This window comes from Myotis yumanensis, unplaced genomic scaffold, assembly GCF_028538775.1.
Source record: "Myotis yumanensis isolate MYYU_CA2020_CCGP unplaced genomic scaffold, mMyoYum1.0.hap1 SCAF_2, whole genome shotgun sequence".
Taxonomy (NCBI): Eukaryota; Metazoa; Chordata; class Mammalia; order Chiroptera; family Vespertilionidae; genus Myotis; species Myotis yumanensis.
The window spans coordinates 174,106,605-174,126,166 of NW_027223753.1; the positions used below are offsets into that span (position 1 = coordinate 174,106,605).

The window sequence follows — 19,562 nt, forward strand, 5'->3', positions numbered from 1 at the left end:
GGTAGGATCTCAATACCAGATATCAAGCTGTATTACAAAGCCACTGTTCTCAAAACTGCCTGGTGCTGGCACAAGAACAGACATATAGATCAATGGAATAGAATAGAGAGCCCAGAAATCAGCCCCAACCAATACGCTCAATTAATATTTGACAAAGGAGGCAAGAACATACAATGGAGTCAAGATAGACTCTTCAATAAATGGTGTTGGGAAAATTGGACAGATACATGCAAGAAAATGAAACTAGACTACCAACTTACACCATACACAAAAATAAACTCAAAATGGATAAAGGACTTAAATATACGACAGGAAACCATAAAAATAGTAGAAGAATCCAAAGGCAACAAAATCTCAGACATATGCCGAAGCAACCTCTTCACCAATACAGCTCCTAGGGCATTGGAAACTAAAGAGAAAATAAACAAATGGGACTACATCAAAATAAAAAGTTTCTGCACAGCCAAAGAAACCATCAACAAAACAACAAGAAAGCCCACTACATGGGAGAACATATTTGCCAACATTATATCTGATAAGGGCCTAATCTCCAACATTTATAGGGAACTCATACAACTTAACAAAAGGAAGATAAACAGTCCAATAAAAAAATGGGCAAAGGACCTAAATAGACACCTTTTAAAAGAGGACATTCAGAAAGCCAAGAGACATATGAAAACATGCTCAAAGTCGCTAATCATCCGAAGATGCAAATCAAAACAACAATGAGGTACCATCTCACACCTGTCAGAATGGCTATCATCAACAAATCAACAAACGACAAGTGCTGGAGAGGATGTGGAGAAAAAGGAACACTTGTGCACTGCTGGTGGGAATGCAGACTGGTGCAGCCACTATGGAAGACAGTATGGAGTTTCCTCAAAAAACTGGAAATGGAACTCCCATTTGACCCTGTGATCCCATTTCTAGGAATATATCCCAAGAAACCAGAAACACCAATCAGAAAGGATATATGCACCCCTATGTTCATAGCAGCACAATTCACCATAGCTAAGATCTGGAAACAGCCTAAGTGCCCATCAGTAGATGAATGGATTAGAAAACTGTGGTACATCTACACGATGGAATACTATGCTGCTGTAAAAAAAGAAGGAACTTTTACCATTTGCAACAGCATGGATGGAACTGGAGAGCATTATGCTAAGTGAAACAAGCCAGTCAATGAAGGAAAAATACCACATGATCTCACTCATTCATGGATAATAGAGTCCATTATAAACTTTTGAACAATAATAGATACAGAGGCAGAGTTGCCTCGAACAGACTGTTAAACTACAGCAGGAAGGCCGGGGAGGGTGGGGGGGCAAAAGGGGGGGGCGGGTAAGAGATCAACCAAAGGACTTGTATGCATGCATATAAGCATAACCAATGGACATAAGACACTGGGGGGTAGGGGAGACCAGGGGATTGTCAAGGGCGGGGAAAAAAAGGACACATATATAATACCCTTTGTAATACTTTAAGCAATAAAAAAATTTTAAAAAATGTAGTTTTGATAGAAAACACAGGTTTATAATTAAAAATTGTAAATTTTTTATTGATTCATAAAGTATACAGTATAGGATTATGTATGAAATAGCATATCATGTAAATGGCCTCCACAGCTTTGCTCGCACATACGCACTCTTTTGTTGAAATTTTCCACGACCGTTTTGCATAAATGTGGCTGAATTTCGATGAGGCTCATTTTCATCTTGATGGCTTGGTTAGTCAACAAAATTGTCGCATTTGTGGTTCAGTAAATCCACGAGTGATTGTTGAGAAACAAATGCATCCACAACGTGTCACTGTTGGGTGCGGATTTTGGGCTGGAAGCATCATCGGACCATTCTTCTTTGAAAATGTAGCTGCTCAAGCAACAACAAAAGAGTGCGTATGTGCCAGCAAAGCCGTGGAGGTCATTTACCCGATATGCTATTCCATACATAATTATATACTGTATACTTTATGAATCAATAGAAAATTTACAATGTTTAATTATAAACCTGTGTTTTCTATCAAAATTACTTCTTGCGTGAATTTTGGGACACCCTTTATAAGAGAAAGAATGTAGTTCAAGTTTAGAGCAGAAAAATATTCTTCTAGAAAAGCATTAAGAATTGTCAGATTTGACTTAGTGGATTTATATAGAGCAATGTACCCAATAATTGCAAAATAATACATTTTTCTAAAATCTGCAACATTTACAAAAATTGACTAGCTATTGGAACATGAAAGCTAGTCTCAATAAATTTTCACTTAGAATAGGTTCTCTGACAACAATGCAATTAAACTAAGCATCAATAACAAATATATAACTGGAAATTCTCATGTTTAGAAATGAAATTGATCTTTCCGAGTCAAAGCAAATATCATAATAGAATTTAGAAAATATTTTGAACTGAATGATAATGAAAACACAACATATATAACAACAAATACAGCAAAAGCAAAACTTAGCAGAAATTTTATAGCCTTATATAATTGAGGAAAGAAAAAAGACAAATGTAATGAGCTAAACATCTGTATCAAGGAACTAACAAAACAAACAAGCAATAAAATAGATCCAAATGAAGTAGAAGGAAGGAAATAATAAAGAGGAGAAATTAATGAGATAGCAAACAAATGTGAATCAAGAAGATCAACAATGTCAGAAGTTAGTTCTTTGAAAGACTAATAAAATTGACAAACCTCTGGAGAAGTTGATCAAGAAGAGGAAAAAAAATGACAGTAAAACAATGTATATAAGATTATATACCAAAGTGTTATCACTGCAGATACTGTGTAGCCTTTAGCAAAGATAATGAAGACATTATGAACAAATAGAAGACCATGTAGCCCACCGGTATTGACTAAGGAAGAAATAGAAAACTCAAATAGATTGGGGTTAGTGGTTGGGACCTCAGTACTTTTCGTCGATACAGAAAAGATTTTAAGGTCAATGAAAATGAAAGGAAAGTGAAGTGGAGTTAATGGAAGATATACTCCAAACAATTGGCAGGCCAGTCGAGAGAGAGAGAGAGAGAGAGAGAGAGAGAGAAAATGGCTGGGCTGCCTAAGCTCACTGGGAAGTCAGAGAAAAGGGGGCCTTGTAGCCGAAACCGGTTTGGCTTAGTGGATAGAGCCTCAGCCTGCGGACTGGAGGGTCCCGGGTTCGATTCCGGTTAAGGGCATGTACCTGGGTGGCGGGCACATTCCCAGTGGGAGATGTGCAGGAGGCAGCTGATCGATGTTTCTCTCTCATCGATGTTTCTAGCTCTCTATCTCTCTCCCTTCCTCTCTGTAAAAAATCAATAAAATATATTAAAAAAAAGAAAAAAAGAAAAAGAAAAGGGGGCCTTGTAGGCAAGTTAAGGCCGTTAGCCCAGGATGAGACGAGCTGCTGCTGCCCATTGCTCCCCTAGTTGCAAGTCTCATGGGGTCCCCTATAGGTTGTGATATACATGCCAGTGGGGGAATGGCCTGGACATGCTCCTTGGAGGGAGAGTGTGCCTTGGGTCCTTTGTCCTGAGTGTATTTATTCCATTATTGCCGGTGGAAATCTTGGGGGAGGTCTCAGGTTCAATACAGATATCTGCAAGGCCATTCTTCCATGAAGGCTCTCGGGAAGAATCCTTCCTTGCCTCTCTGGCTCCTTTCGGTTGCTAACAATTCTTGGTTACCCTTGGCCTGTTTCTGCATCACTCCCCTTTCTACCTCTGTTTTCCTGTGGCCTTCTCACCTGTGTCCAAATTTTCCTGATCCTAGATAGATCCACCCTAATCCACTATGACCTCATTTGGAAAGACTCTATTTCCCAAAACAGGTCACATTCACTTGTTCGGGAAACATTATTCAACCTAGTACACTTCCCAACTCATGTTTTGAGGCTAGCATAACCTTGATACCAACACCTGTCAAGGACAATATGAAAAGCAAAATTATAGGCCAATTTAATTCATAAATACAGATATAAAAATCTTAAACAGTATATTATAAAATTGAATCTAACATATATAAAAATGTAATATATCGCTTTTATCCTAGTACTACCAGATTGGTTAGACCTTAGAAAATTAATGTAGTTTCCTCTTATTAAAAAGATTAAAGGCATAAGCATAACTAATGGACATAAGACACTAGGGGGTAAGGGAGGGCAGGGGTTTGTCAAGGGCGGGGGGGAAAAAAGGACACTTATGTAATACCCTTTGTAATACTTTTAGCGAAAAAAAAAAAAAAAGATTAAAGGAGAAACAATCATGGTGTTTCAATAGATGCAGAAAAAGCATTTGATGACATGCATTAAAGATAAAAATTCTTAGTAAACTAGGAATAGAAACGATATGTCTTAAGCTAAAATATTCACTCTTAGAAACCTACAGCAAACCTCAAACAAAATGATAAGTTGGCAAGTTTCCTTATGAGAAAAGCACAAGACAAGGCTGGCTGCTATCCCCATCTGTATTTGATTTGACATTGTGTTCTAGCCCTGGCCAGCCCAGTAAAAAAAAAAAAATAAGAGGTATCAGGATTGGAAAGGGGGAAACAAATTTTATTATCCAGATGATTGATATGGTAGTGTTTGTAGAAAAATTAAAGATATCAGAAAATTATTAGTATTAATAAGAGAATTTAGCAATTTTGCTGGGTTTAAAATCAATAGCATTTTTATATGCCAGAGATAGTTAAAAAGTGAAATCACTATACTCTTGTCTGTGCCTTGATTTCTCTACAATTAGGATAATAATAATACTAACCTTGTGTGGCAAGTAGAAGAAGATACAACATTTAAGAATGTGGGCTGTGGTCAAATTGCCTGAGTTCAAATCCTTAGCTGGTTGATTAATGTATAACTCACAAATGTGTATGCATTTTACCCTGAGACTTACCAATTACTAGTTATATGTTTGAACTAGTCACTTAACCCCTCAAAGCCTTAACTTCCTTACCTGTATAATGGGGATTGTCATGCTACTATAATGTAGATGTTAAGAAAATTACACGAGACAACTTAGCACTATGCCTGATGTATTTATCCAATAAATATTAGTTGCTATTATTACATGAAAAACCATTTAAATCTAAAGTTATAGGCATGATAGGCTTGAGATTCAGTTGAAATTCATCTTGTTTCTCTAGAAACAAAGAAATCTAAATAATAATGATAATACTAGAAATATGATGAAATACGGTGGGTTAGTGAAAAGGAGCATGATCCCTGAGTTGATACTAGATGAGGAGCAGGTAGAAAAATGAAAAAGAAAGACAAATAGGCTGAATATGAAATTAACTTGTATCAAGCTTAATGTTTTCAAAGAATACTTAATGTTATAGGGAAAGAGCTCACTATGTATACCTTTATGTGAAAAAAAGGAAAATATAAAAAAATATATATTATCGTGAACTTCCATTTAATTCTCACATCAGTCATTTAAGTAGGTATTGAGACAAAGGTTAAGTAACTTACTCAAGATCCCAAAGCTATTTATATATGTGCATTGGGAAAAAACTAAGAATTCACCAAATATTTCATTGTTATTTCTGTGGTGATATTTGGGGTGATCTTTAGGTTCTTTATAATTTTGTGTATTTTTCAAATTGTCCATAATGTATGTTATTTTTATAATTAGAAAAAGCAATAAATGTTGTTACTGTTATTGATAATAAAAAATCTACAACAGAAACATAATTCTAAGCTTGTTGATTAACGTATAACTCACAAATATGTATGCATTTTACCCTGAGACTTTCTATTGTAATAACTCATGCCTGTAACAAAGAAATGGCTTGAAATTGCTGTGAATAGGATTAGTGAGCAGTATCATGCAAAAAATGGAAGGGGATGACTCAGTCTCAGAATAATGCCCGTTGTAGGAGAATCTCTATTCCCTTTCTGTAGGGCGTGGCTATAAAGTTAATCCTCCGACTGACCTGTTGGCAAAGCCACAAACAAGTCCCAGTTTAGAGGGCACAGTCCTCTTAGAACAATTAGGCTTTACCTTATGACACTCCCTAGATCTTATCTGGGTAGCTAATGGGCTGTGGGAGGTGCACAAGTGCTGTCAAAACAAGTGAAACTCACAAGAACATTGTAACTCTGGTGACCACTACCTTGTTTACCTCTGACTTGAAAATAAAGGCTCAGCTTGCCTCTGGATCTCTCTCTGTGGCCTCAGCCAGGCGCAGGAAGATCCACCTAGACCCAGCTTATTCTCTTTGTCTGTCTTTTCTACATCCTTCGCCGGCCTCCCTCAGGCTTGCAGAAACCCTTGGCTGAACCTTTCTTTGAGCTTTTTAACTTTTCTAAAAATAGAATTGCTACCTAGCATATGGAGAGACAGATTTTAGAAGATTACAGGATTCCTAAAAAGATTTGAGAATTTTCTATCAATCTACGTTTTCCAGCTATTTTTGTTCTTTTACTGTGTCTCCACCTAAAAGATTAAGTGTTTCATGGCTCTAAAGAGGTCTGAGATTCCTTAAAAATTATCTGGTACCTTATTGTTATGTAACAAAGCCCACCTCTTTCTCAACTCTCTTTTCCTTGTCTTTGTGACCTTAGGTGCTGATATCCATGGCTTCAGTGCTCCTGTTACTTCTACGTTCACATTAGGAAATTTAGTAGATGAAATGCAGAGAAGTGAGAAGCCCCTGGTGGCAGCAATCCAAGGCATGGCTTTAGGAGGCGGACTGGAGCTGGCCCTGGGCTGCCACTATAGGATTGCCCATGCAGAGGTAACAGCTGGGTTCCATGCGGGACTTGGTATGTGGGGTTTTTCTTTAGGGCAAGCTCTAAATGTAGTTATACGCATCCAAGGTGATCATTTTAAATAGTTAGCTTACCGGTTGACAAATCTTAGGCTTTTCTAGCATGGGTGCTCAGCTATTGTGTACCAGTTCAGTGATACTGGTTTTTAAAATCTTGAAATACTCTAACTGGCCAGGGGGCTTGACCACTTTTAAATGGCTAGAAGGGGCATATGATAAGGACTGAAGCTCACCCTCTTAACTGGATTGAAGTTGCTGACTCTCTTCTCCTCCTCCCCCTCCCCCTCCCCCTCCCCTCCCCCTCCCCTCCCCCTCCCCCTCCCCCTTCTCCTGTTCCTGTTCCTCCTCCCTTTCTCCTCCTCCTCCTCCTCCTCCCTCTCCCTCTCCCTCTCCCTCTCCCTCTCCCCCTCCTCCTCCCCCTCCCCCTACCCCTCCCCCTCCCCCTCCCCTTCCCCCTCCCTCTAAATTTACTCATTCAAAGTGTACAATCTACCCTAACTGGTTTGGCTCAGTGGATAGAGCATCAGCCTGTGGACTGAAGGGTCCCAGGTTCAATTCCGGTCGGGGGCATGTACCTTGGTTGCGGGCATATCCCCAGTGGGAGGTGTGCAGGAGGCAGCTGATCAATGTTTCTCTCTCATCAATGTTTCTCTCTCATCGATGTTTCTAACTCTCTATCCTTCTCCCTTCCTCTCTGTCAAAAATCAATACATTTTTAAAAATGTACAATCCAATGGTATATTACTATATTCATAGAGTTGTGCAACCATTACCAAAGTTTATTTTATTTATTTATAATCCTCACCCGAAGAAATTTTTTCATTGATTTTTAGAAAGAGTGGAAGAGAGAGGGAAAGACAGAGAGAAACATTGATGTGAGAGAAACACGTCGATTGGTTGCCTCCTCTATGCGCCCTGACCCGGGCCTGGGCCGGGGAGGAGTCTGCAACCAAGGTACGTGCCCTTGACTGGAATCGAACCCAGGACCCTTCAGTCCACAGGCCGATGCTCTATCCACTGAGCCAAACCAGATGGGGCCTCAAGTTGATTTTAGAACATTTCATTACCATAAAAAGGAACTTCATTTAGGAGTAATCCTCCATCTTCCTTCTCCCCCAGTCCTAAGTAACCACAGATTTACTTTCTGTCTTTATGGATTTGCCTATTCCAGACATTTAATATAAATGGATTAGACAATATGTTGTCTTTTATGACTGTCTTCTTTCACTTAGCCTAATGTTTTCAAGGTTCACTCATATTGTAGCCTATATCAGTACTTCATTCCTTTCTGTGGCTGAACAATATTCCCTTGTATCATATGCCGCATTTTGTTTATTCATTCATCAGTTGATAGACATTTGGGTTTTCCTACTTTCTTAACCTTAATGAGCACTGTGGAAATTTGTATGCAAGTTTTTCTGTGGACATGCTTTCATTTCTCTTGGGCATATACCCAGGAACGGAATTGCTGGGTCAGGTGGTAACTCTGTGTTTAACTTTTGAGGAACTGACAAGTTGTTTTCCAAAGTGGCTGTGCCACTTTCCATTCTCACCAGCAATGTATGAGGGTTTTGTATTCCCCACATCCCCTCTTACACTTATTATTGTCTATCGTTTTTATTGTAGCCATCCTAGTGGGTGTAAAGTGGTATCTTGTGGTTTTGATTTGTATTTCCCTGATGGCTCATGACATTAAGCATCTTTTCTAATGTTTCGTGGCCCAACTGTAGCTCTTTTTTTGAGAATGTCTATTTAGATCCTTTGCCCATTTTTAATTGGATTATTTGTCTTTTTATTATTGAGTTGTAAAACTTCTTTATATAGTCTAGATATACAATTAAAAAAGGTTCTCTCCCATTCTGTGGATGTCTTTTTACTTTATTGGCTGATTGGATCTTTCAGGACTCTGTAAAGCTGTTTCTGGAGACTATTATTTTTGTTGATCAAGACAGGTCATAATAGAGTCAGAAAAAAAAAATGTGTAAGATGCTAAGGATGTGTTTCAACATAAAGACTTAGGGGACGACACATCTCTTTTTATGCTGTTAATTAAATTAAGCGAGAGGGTATGCAGTAATTTGCCTTTTAGCAACTCTTGCTGAATTCTATGAAACAATGTTTTTGAGAGTTTGGGAAATTCAGGGGAATGCTCATCTTTACTGTCTATGTCATCTCATTTGATTAACCGTCATGCCTTTAAACTTTGATAGGCTCAAGTTGGCTTCCCAGAAGTCAAATTAGGACTTCTTCCTGGTGCAAGAGGATCCCAGCTTCTCCCCAGGCTCATTGGAGTTCCTGCTGCCCTTGATTTAATTACCTCAGGTCAGTATAAACCCTGCCATCAGTTGTCTAGGTCAATATGGGGAACTGGAATAGGATTTAGAAAAATCTTGGCTTCACCATTCCATACCTATGTGATCTTGAGAGGATACTTCAACTTTTTTTAACTGTCAATGTTCTCACCTATAAAATGGAAAGAATACCTTCTCCGACAGCTTCTCAAATGTTACCTTGAAGATCAAATGTGAGTGTCTTCTAAATTAAAGTATATACAAACTGCTAATCATATTGAGGTGTTTTTTTTTCATGGTTATGTCCTCTTTCTTTTTTAAAAAGAATTCTTTATTGTTGAAAGTATTACATATGTCTCCTTTTCCCCCCATTGATTTCTCCCTGGCCGCTCCCCCCTGCCCCCAACACATGCCCTCACCCCCCGGTGTCTCTGTCCATTGGTTATGCTTATATGCATGCATACAAGTCCTTTGTTTGTTCTCGCCCCCTGACCCCCACTCTCCACTACTTTCCCTCTGAGGTTTGATGGTCTGTTTGATGCTTCTATGTCTCTGGATCTGTTTTTGTTCATCAGTTTATGTTGTTCACTATATTCCACAAATGAGTGAGATCATGTGATATCTTTCTTCATCTGGCTTAGTTCACTTAGCATAATGCTCTCCAGGTCCATCCATGCTGTTTCGAATGGTAAGTGTTCTTTCTTTTTACAGCAGTGTAGTATTCCATTGTGTAGCTGTACCACAGTTTTTTTAATCCACTCAGTGAGGGTTTTTTAAAAAATATACATTTTTTATTGATTTCAGAGAGGAAGGGAGAGAGAGAGGGGGGTAGAAACATCATTGCTGAGAGAGAATCATTGATTGGCTGCCTCCTGCACACCCCCTACTGGGGACTGAGCCCACTACCTTGGCAGGTGCCCTTGACCAGAGTCAAACCTGGGACCCTTCAGTCCACAGGCTGATGCTCTAACCACTGAACAAAACCAGCTAGGGCAATGAGGGTTTTATTATAGTTCCAGTGTCTACTCATAGACACTTTTGTTCACATAGGGTATATTATATTCAGATCTAATTTATAAATTGTATTATAAACTGGAACTAAAACCAGAATTTTCCAGGAAAGATTTCAAGTTTTAGACTGGAAATGACTGAATTTTTCATTTCCAAAGTATTAACGATAAATTTGTTCTCTTTTAATAGGGAATGTACATATTGAAACTCTGGAAAACATTTAGAGACCCTAAATTTACACAATACCATAAGATACATAAAAATATTTTCAGTTAAGATAAGGTTGGAAGAAAGAACATATACAACTACTTACTGTAAACAGGTATAAATAATTATGAGACCTTGGGTTAGTCACTTTGCCTTTTTGTGCCATAGTTTTCTTATTAATGTGGGTAATAATAGTAACTGCCACCTTTACAGTGTGGTAAAGATAAGTTAATACAATGTGCTTGGAACAGTCCTAGACATGGTAATGACTTCATAAGTTTCAGCTATATGTTATTATTCTCCTTTCTGTCTTCTTCGTTAAGAGGATATTTTAGTAAAAATAAGATGAGGGGCAATAAGAAATAAGATGAGGATATTGGTAATAGACTTCAAGAAGGTGTTTTAGAATCAAAGACCTGAGTTTGAACACCAGTTTTACTACAGTCAAACAATATGCCTTATACAAGTTAAATTTTATTCATTCATCCAGCAACTATTATTAATCTTCTCTCATATGGCAGGCCTTGTTCTAGGCATTAAGCCTGGAGCAGTGAATCAAGGCAACAAATATTTCTGCCTTCATGGAGATTATATGGAGAAAACAATGACAGTCACCATCTATATATATAAAAGCCAAGCAACCAGAATGCTAGAACGACTGGAATGACCAGAGCGACTGGTTGCTATGATGCGCACTTTGGTGGCCAACTGCCCCTCCCTCCAGTCGGCCCCCCCAACCTTCTACGCCCCCTCCCCCGAGCCGGCCCAGCCCCCAATCACCCCCCCCCCCCCCCCCCCCCCCAGTTGGGAGCGGGGCCTGCCGGCCTGGTAGACAAGCAAGTGGAGATGTCAAGTAGACAGTTGAATAGACTGGCCTGGATTTAGGAGTGAGGTCTTCTGAACTCTCAGCCTCCGTTTTCTCATCAGTAAAACAAAGCAATTCTGAGGAACAATGAAGTTACATGACATGCTTCTGTCATATAGAAGATTTTTCTAAATGATAACTGTGGGGAGCAGAATAATAACCCCCCAAAGATGCTCACGTCCTAATCCCCAGAACCTGTGAATATGTTACCTTACATTAAAAAGGTACTAATGTAGCCCGGCCAGCGTAGCTCAGTGGTTGAGCATGGACCTATGAAACAGGAGGTTAAGGTTCATTTCCCGGTCAGGGCACATGCCCAGGTTGTGGGCTCAATCCCCAGTGTGAGGTGTGCAGGAGACAGTGGATCAGTGATTCTCTCTCATCATTGATGTTTCTATCTCTTTCTCCCTCTCCCTTCCTCTCTAAAATCAATACAAATACATATTTTTAAAAAAGGTACTAATGTGATTGAATTAGGGATCTTTAGTGGAAGATTAGTTTTTATTTTCCAGGTGGGTCGAATTTATCACAAGAATCCTTAGAAGAGGGAGGCAAGAGGTCAGAGAAGAGAGCAGCTACTACACGGGTACCTTTGTAGATGGAGGAAAGGCCAAAAGCCAAGAAGTGTAGGCAGCCTCGCAGTGGTTCTCAACCTTCCTAATGCCGCGACGCTTTAATACAGTTCCTCATGTTGTGGTGACTCCCAACCATAAAATTATTTTCGTTGCTACTTCATAATTGTAATTTTGCTACTGTTATGAATCGTAATGTAAATATCTGATATGCACGATGTATTTTCATTGTTCACGACCCACAGGTTGAGAACCACTGCTCTAGAGGCTGGAAAGGACAAGAAAGCGATTCTTCCTTAAAGCCTCCAGAAGGAACGCGGTTCGTTCTGCTAAGCTCTTTTAGACTTCTGACGTCCTAAGCTAAGATCACACATGTGTGTTGTCTTCTGATGCTATGTGTTTGTGGTAATCTGTTATAGCAGCAATAGGAAACCCGTACAGTGTCCTAAGCTAAGATCACACATGTGTGTTGTCTTCTGATGCTATGTGTTTGTGGTAATCTGTTATAGCAGCAATAGGAAACCCGTACAGTAGCTGTAAATAATGATGATACTAAAAGTCTTTCTTTCTTTGGAAATTTTTTTTTTATAAGAATGGATGTTAAAAATAATTGTCACTAAAAGGTAAAGATTCCTTACTGATGGAGGGGAAAAAACACAAGTGTTGCAGGAGCTGATCCCATACAAAATTAATAAGCAAATAGATTTGGTTTAAATTAATAAGTAAACATATTCTGATCTTCTGAAATCCATAAGAGAGGTAATTCTGGAAAGTGGATCGATGGCAGCACCAACTATTGCTTCTCCACAAGTCCCTTAAAGTGCCAGCTGAAAATGACCGCATCTTTAGCAGTGATCACAAAAGATGTGCTTGAACACATTGCAGTTCATTCCCTGATGTTCTCTGTCCAATCAGGTGACAAGAACTGCAGTGCCCTGTTCTTTCTGCTTTTACTTTCTAGGTCCTGTCCTCCTCGTTCACGGAACAGCACAGAAAGCCAACCCTCTATTCTCTTAGAGCTGATTCCCAACCCTGATGGGATTCTTTGTGATGATTCCTGGTACGGGGATGCCCCCAGATCTCTAGACTTTGATGAGACTCCTCTTATTATCTAGAACACTCGGGGAGTGGCACTTTTATCCTGCCTGCCTTTAGGTATAGGTGAGGTTTCTCTATATTTTAACAAGGTGTTGAGGGTAAGTTTTACACCCAGGGCTCCTAGGCAGCAATATTAAGTATCAGCAAATTTCATTTCATGATCAAAACAAAAGAACCAGACAAACCGAAATCTCAAAACTAAACCCCAAATCTAAAGCCTATGGAAATATTGTGGCATAAAAATGAAGCATAAATGTGAGCCTGCTGAAACAGATTTTAAAAAATAAGAATTTTAGGAAATTCACATTATTACAAAATAAGAAAGAAAATAGTTTATTAAACAGGAATACCCTGTTTAAATTCAAAACATTAGCCACAATTATTTCTTTTTGAAGCAACACAAACAGATGTCATAGAACAGACAACAGAATCAGCAAAATGGAGGATAAATAGAGACACATTTATAGAATTCAGAAGAATTTAACAAAAAGATACATAAAATGTAAATGAAGGTAGCAGACATGGAGGTATGTAATAGAGGTCTGTTATGAATAATAAGAGCTCCCAAAGCATGAAGCATAAAGGTGAGAAATAACCAAAGGAAAAAAACAGAAGAATTTTTTCAGTTAGGAACTAGAGTCAGAGATTGTATTTTAGCAAGCATACCATTTTCCTGGAAAAACTGATGAAGCAATATCAATGCCTGATACATTTTGGTATAGATTTTAAACTTCCAGGAAATAGAATCATGCAGCCTTCCCAAGGATAAGAACAATATGCAACAAAAGGCTACTTTCAAACTAACTTCAATCACTCCATCAACATATAAATGCTAAATGTATGGAACATTCATATATTAAGATGGTCTGCAGTCTTTAAAATGATCATCTAAATTAAGAGTTCTTAAAGTGTGATTCAGGGACTGATGGGTATTGCTGAGACCACTATGAAGTCAGAACTATTTTCATAGTCATAGGCCATTACTTGCCTTTTCTACTCTCATTCTCTCCCATGTGTATGGTGGAATTTTCCAGAGCTTATTGTATGCCATCTGACATCAGAACAAATTGAATGCAGAAGTAGATATGAGAACCCAGTGGTCTTCTATTAAGCCATACATGAAAGAAATCTGCAAAGATATATAACAACTAGAGGCTTGATGCACAAAATTTGTGCAAGAGTAGGCCTTCCTTCCCCCCGGCTGCCGGCACCAGCTTCCCTCTGGCACCCGGGACCTGGGCTTCCCTTGCAGCCCCGGCCTTGGCCGGAAGGTCATCCGGAAGGCCATCTGGTCTAATAAGCATATTATGCTTTTATTATTATAGATGACACTCTTCTCACTAAATTTTTAACAATTTGAACACATAGTTATTTTTCATAAAAATTTATTTATGTTAACATATAATAAAAAGCATTTTTAAAGTTCTCAGTTTTAATTTCTAATACCGTAACTATTGATAGAAATAACCCATGTAAGCAGAAGCTCTTTGGAGTGCTCTGTGATTTTTAAGAATGCAAAGGGGTCCTAAGACAAAATTTTGAGAACTGTTAATCGAAATTCATATGTTTTGACATGGAAGCCACAATACAAAACTATATACAGGATCCAAATTCCTCCTCTTATAGAATATGAAAGGGGAGTTAGAAAAACTCCCCATGCTTTAAAATTATTAAATTTCTTATCATCAATACATTAAAATTTGTTATAATTTGTGATGGTATGAAAAGGCACACATTTAAGAAAATGAACTATTTTAAGTATCCAATGTAGAATTTATAAGAGGATGCTTACATTCCAACATGAGTTTATTCCGCAAAATAGGAAGGAAGCAAAGAAGCATAAGATTTAGGAGGAAGTTATAATACAGCTGACCTGTGAACAACGTAGGGTGCCAACCCCCATGCACTTGGAAATCCATGTGTAACTTTTGACACTCCCCCACAAACTTAACTACTAATAGCCTGCTGTTGACCAGAAGCCTTACCAAGAATATAGTTGATTGATACATATTTTGTGCATTATATGTATTATATGCTGTATTTTTACAATAAAGCAGGTGAGAGACAAGAAAATGTTATTAAGAAAATCATAAGAAAGATAAAATACATTTATAGTACTGAATGTATTTGTTGAAGAAAATCCGCATATACGTGGACCCTCACAGATCAAACTCATGTTGTTCAAGGGTCAACTATAGAGCGAAGTGAGTCTATAAATTCCAAGTTTACAGAAATTAAAGCATGTGGGCAAACACTGAGGAATTTGTGGCCCTGTTTTCAGTATTAAGTCTGAAAGGCAAGAGTATCTTGGGGAAAATCAGGAAGAAATCTGGTTTATTTGACAAAAAGAAATGAAGTGAACTATGACTGGCCTTTTCCAGAGTTCAGCAGTTTTTAGAAATACCACTTTTTAACATGATGAGAAGAGATAAAAACAGTAAGAATATGATGGATTTTGACTTGCGTAGGAAAGGTCACAGTGAATTAGAAGAAAGCTAACATTAGAATTATACAGCTATCTTTTTAAGTAATCTGTACAATTTTAGGGGGACTTTAAAACGACATTGGGAAAAGGTTCCATGGAGGAAAATTTTTCTAAAGGTCGGAAAGAAGCCAGGAAAAAATAGGGAAAAAAAAAACAAGATTACCCAGCAGGGAGAAGTCTCCTTATAGTAGCTTTAGGCAGGGCTCTTATTAGAGCCCATTGGACAGTGGTTGTGCTCTACACAGAGGGCAGCACAAGAAAAAACAAGCTGAAATCTCAGCCTGAGAATTTGGGTTGTATATACAGAGCTGGGTCTTTAGGTCCTTGGCAGAATAAAAGTACCTGGAATCTCATTGACTCTGTCAGTAGAGTGTTGGTACTCCTCTGCTTTTGTGAAATCCACCCAGAAGAAATCATTAAAGCTGAAGGAGCCCTGGCTGGTTTGCCTCAGCGGTTAGAGCGTCAGCGTGGGGACCGAAGGGTCTCAAGTTTGATTCCCTCTCAAGGGCACATACCTTGGCCCTTAGGGGTGCATGTGGGAGGGAATCAATCCATGTATCTTTCTCACGATATTTCACTCCTCTCTCCCCCCTTCTCCCTCCCTTGCACTCTCTCTAGAAATCAATGGAAAAAATATCTTCCAGTGAGGATTGTTAAAAAAAAAAAAAAAGCTAAAGGAATTTTCAGTCCATCAGTGGGGAGTTCTTGTTACCCCTGGCTAGTTGCCTCAAAGATCCTTTTAGTGCTCAGGTTCCTGTCCTCCCTCCCTCCCTCCCTCCCTCCCTCTCTTCCTCCCTTCCTTCCTTCCTTCCTTCCTTCTTTTTTTCTTCTTAGGAAGCGGATTCACTCACCCCTCACCCTAGTGATTTTATACACAGGATACTTGACCCCCGAAGCCTCTCACCCGCTCCCCACCACCCACCTCACCCCAGGAGGAAATCTGGAAGCCTGTTTTCAAAGGCACTTCCAGAAAACTGGCCAAATTTTGCTGTTACAGAGTGATCCATGCCAAAAGTTTTTGACTGTCTATCTGATCAAGACCCATTTGTAGCTCTTGGAAGCACTAAAAAGAACCAGGCATGGAGGGTTTGTCTCAGAGATGGCATCTACCAACACTGTCTACAAGAGCAGCAAAGACCGTGGAATTGTTGCCATCAATACTGATTTGATGATCACTTTTCAGAAGGAAGATGGTATTGGCAGAAAAGCAAGTAATGTGTCAAACTTCTGGAACCCCCTAGAGGTGCCATTCTGTACTGGAGGCTGCCAGAGCCACCACTGGACACTGGATGTTCCTGGCACCACCACCAGACACCAGATGTACCACCTGAGATAGGAGATTTAAGCAGCTGCTGTTGCTTAGTGTCACTAACTCCTGGACTAAAAACCTTTAGTAGAGCACTCCATTCGCCAACCTTGGTGTCATGGGACACACCCTAGCTGCCAAGGGTCTGAGGGCTCAAAAGCTTGGACAATAGTGATTCCACAAACTAATGAGGTATCAAGATTCTGGGTAGCCCCCCCAAAAAAAGTGATGGAAGTTCACCCCAGTTATCCTGTGTAACTTTTTAAAATTGAGTTGAGGGAGGGAGGGAGGGAGAGAAAAAGAGAAAGAGGGAGAGAGAGAGAGAGGAGAGATGAGAGAGAAATATCCACCAACTGCCCTGACTAGGAATTGAACCTGAAACTTTGGTATATGCCATGACCAGGAATTGAACTCACCACCTTCTGGTATATAGGATGACACCCCAACCAACTAGGGCCTGTGTAATTTTGATTATAACATATAATGTCAACTTAATACATTTTTCCTCTATCTGCCCAACCATATTTATCTTCGGGCACTGTCGTGTGTGTGTGTGTGTGTGTGTGTGTGTGTGTGTCTGTAATCAATGACAGCCTTTGGTGCATATGATATGAGATACTGGTACTACTCTGCTACTACCTTTATGATTATAATTTAAAACAATCATCTCTTATCTACACTAATAAAAGAGAAACATGGTAATTAGTGTACAACCACTACCCTTCCCATTGGCTAATCAGCATATCCTTATGCAAATCAACTGCCAACTAAGATGGCGGTTAACCGCCAACAAAGATGGCGGCTAATTTGCATACGGGAGGCAAAAGGGGAAGGACTGAAGAATGGTGATCGGCAACCCAGGCAGCAGGTAAGAGCTGGGGGGTGGGCAAAGGCCGCCTTCCCCCACCCCACAGCCGGTGATCGCTATTGGAAAACCGGGCGGCAACCCCGGACCCCACTGGGGCCGGGGTTGCCGGCTGGCCTGCGAGGAGTGATCCCCTTGGCGATCGGAGGGTGGGAGGGCCCGGACGCAGGCCAGGCGGCAACCCCGGACCCCACTGGGGCCGGGGTTGCCGGCTGGCCTACGTGGATCCCCATGGTGATCGGAGGGTGGGAGGACCTGGCCTGCGCGGAGCGATGCCATGGCGATCGGAGGGCAGGAGGGCCCCGGGCGCAGGCCAGGCGGCAAGTGGGGCCATGGTTGCCGGCTGGCCTGCGCCCAGGATCGCCATGGCATCGGAGGGCGGGAGTGCCCGGGCGCAGGCCAGGCGGCAACCCCGGACCCCACTGGGGCTGGGGTTGCCGGCTGGCCTGCGAGGAGCAATGCCATGGCAATCGGAGGGCGGGAGGGCCCGGGCGCCGGCTGGCCTGCGATGAGCGATGCCATGGAGATAGGAGGGTGGGAGGGCCCAGGCGCACACCCAACTGTGTGGTCTGAGTTTGCTGCTGCCTATAAACCGAGAAATAGTTGTAAAATGAAGTACTAATCTCTAGGGTTTAGGTCAGACCCAGGAGTAGTGCCAGTCAGCCAGAAGCTGGCTTATGGCTGGCCAGTGCAGAAGTGGTGGCAGGAGCCTCTCCCACCTCCATGGCAGTACTAAGAATGTCTAACTAACAGTTAAGGCCCAATCCCTTGGTGGCCTAAGCCTTTAGTTGGACAGCCCCCCGAGGGCTCCCTGGCTACCAGAAGGATGTCTAACTGCAAACTTAAGCCTGATCCCCCGGGGAGTGGGCCTAAGTCAACAGGTGGACATCCCCCAAGGGGTCCTGGACTGCAAATGGGCACAGGCCGGGCGGAGGGATGCACCCCCCCCCCCCCCCAAGTGCACAAATTTTGTGCACCGGGCCTCTAGTATTTATATAGAGATCTATAGTTTATAAAGTGCTTCTATAGATATTATGTCTAGAATAAAGAGAGAATATGTTATTTTCACTTAATACTCAGAATTACTAACGTAAACACAATTATTCCCATTTATCAACAAGGAAATTATAGTCCTAAACAGTTCTTTATGGTAACACAAATAGTAAAAGATAGTGCTGGAGCTTGAATCCACATTTTCTGGTTACCCCTTCAGTGATCTTTCTACTACAGCTGTCATTTATTTTATTTAACAATAGGTTTATTTTCAGAACAGAGGCCCTCCCTGCTTTTGCTTTAATCTCACATTGTTCTGTGACTTGTTTTGTTTTGTTTTAGGAAGACATGTTTTGGCAGATGAAGCACTCAAGCTGGGTATTCTAGATGAAATTGTCAACTCAGACCCAGTTGAAGAAGCACTCAAATTAGCCCAGAGAGTTTTAGGTAAGAAGATAATAAAAATAGCACCAAATTGAAAACAAGCTAAATGTCTATCTTAAGAAACTCCTTAAATATCTTCTGGTACATCCAAGTGATGCAATAAGACACAGCTTTAAAATGAATGAGAAACTATGTATTGATATGGTATGAGTGCCATGATATAGTATATTAAGTGTAAAAAGCATCATTGTGTATAGTGGTTTACCATTTGTGAAATAAGAAAGAGGGGATGGGATTGAATGCCTATATGGGGAGAATGTATATATGTAACTGTTTGTGTATAAAATATTTCCATAAGGATTCATAAGAAATGGCTAATGGTTGTCTCTGGGAATGGGGCTGGTCAGCCAGAGACACAATTGGAAGGAGACTTTTTGTTTACTAGAGGCCTGGTGCATGGATTCATGCATGGGTAGGGTCCCTCAGCCAGGCTGGCGATTGGAGCCGATCGGGGGACAGATCATGGGAGGCTGGCCCTAGCAGCAAGCTCACCAAAGCTGATTCTGTGAGGAATCGGGCTCCCTCCTGCCTCCTGTCTGGGTCCAGGGTGCGGGTGAACCAGATTTGGGGCTGTCAGGGCCCCAGCAGCAAGGTCTGGGTCAGTGCACAGCACAGCTACTGGCCGGTCATTCCAGTCATTCGGTTGTAATGGTCGCTTGGGCTTTTATATATACAGAT

At 40.6% G+C, this 19,562-nt stretch overlaps 1 protein-coding gene across 3 annotated transcripts in view; it reads left to right on the forward strand.

Annotated features, from left to right (window-relative positions):
- Positions 1 to 19,562, forward strand: part of EHHADH (enoyl-CoA hydratase and 3-hydroxyacyl CoA dehydrogenase) — a 59,062-nt gene that overhangs the window by 17,945 nt on the left and 21,555 nt on the right. For all 3 annotated transcript variants that reach the window (XM_070406653.1, XM_070406655.1, XM_070406654.1), the window contains 3 exons: positions 6,542 to 6,714; positions 8,958 to 9,069; positions 18,783 to 18,887. In XM_070406653.1, coding sequence (XP_070262754.1) covers positions 6,542 to 6,714; positions 8,958 to 9,069; positions 18,783 to 18,887 — 390 coding nt within the window. The remainder of the gene's footprint in view (positions 1 to 6,541; positions 6,715 to 8,957; positions 9,070 to 18,782; positions 18,888 to 19,562) is intronic.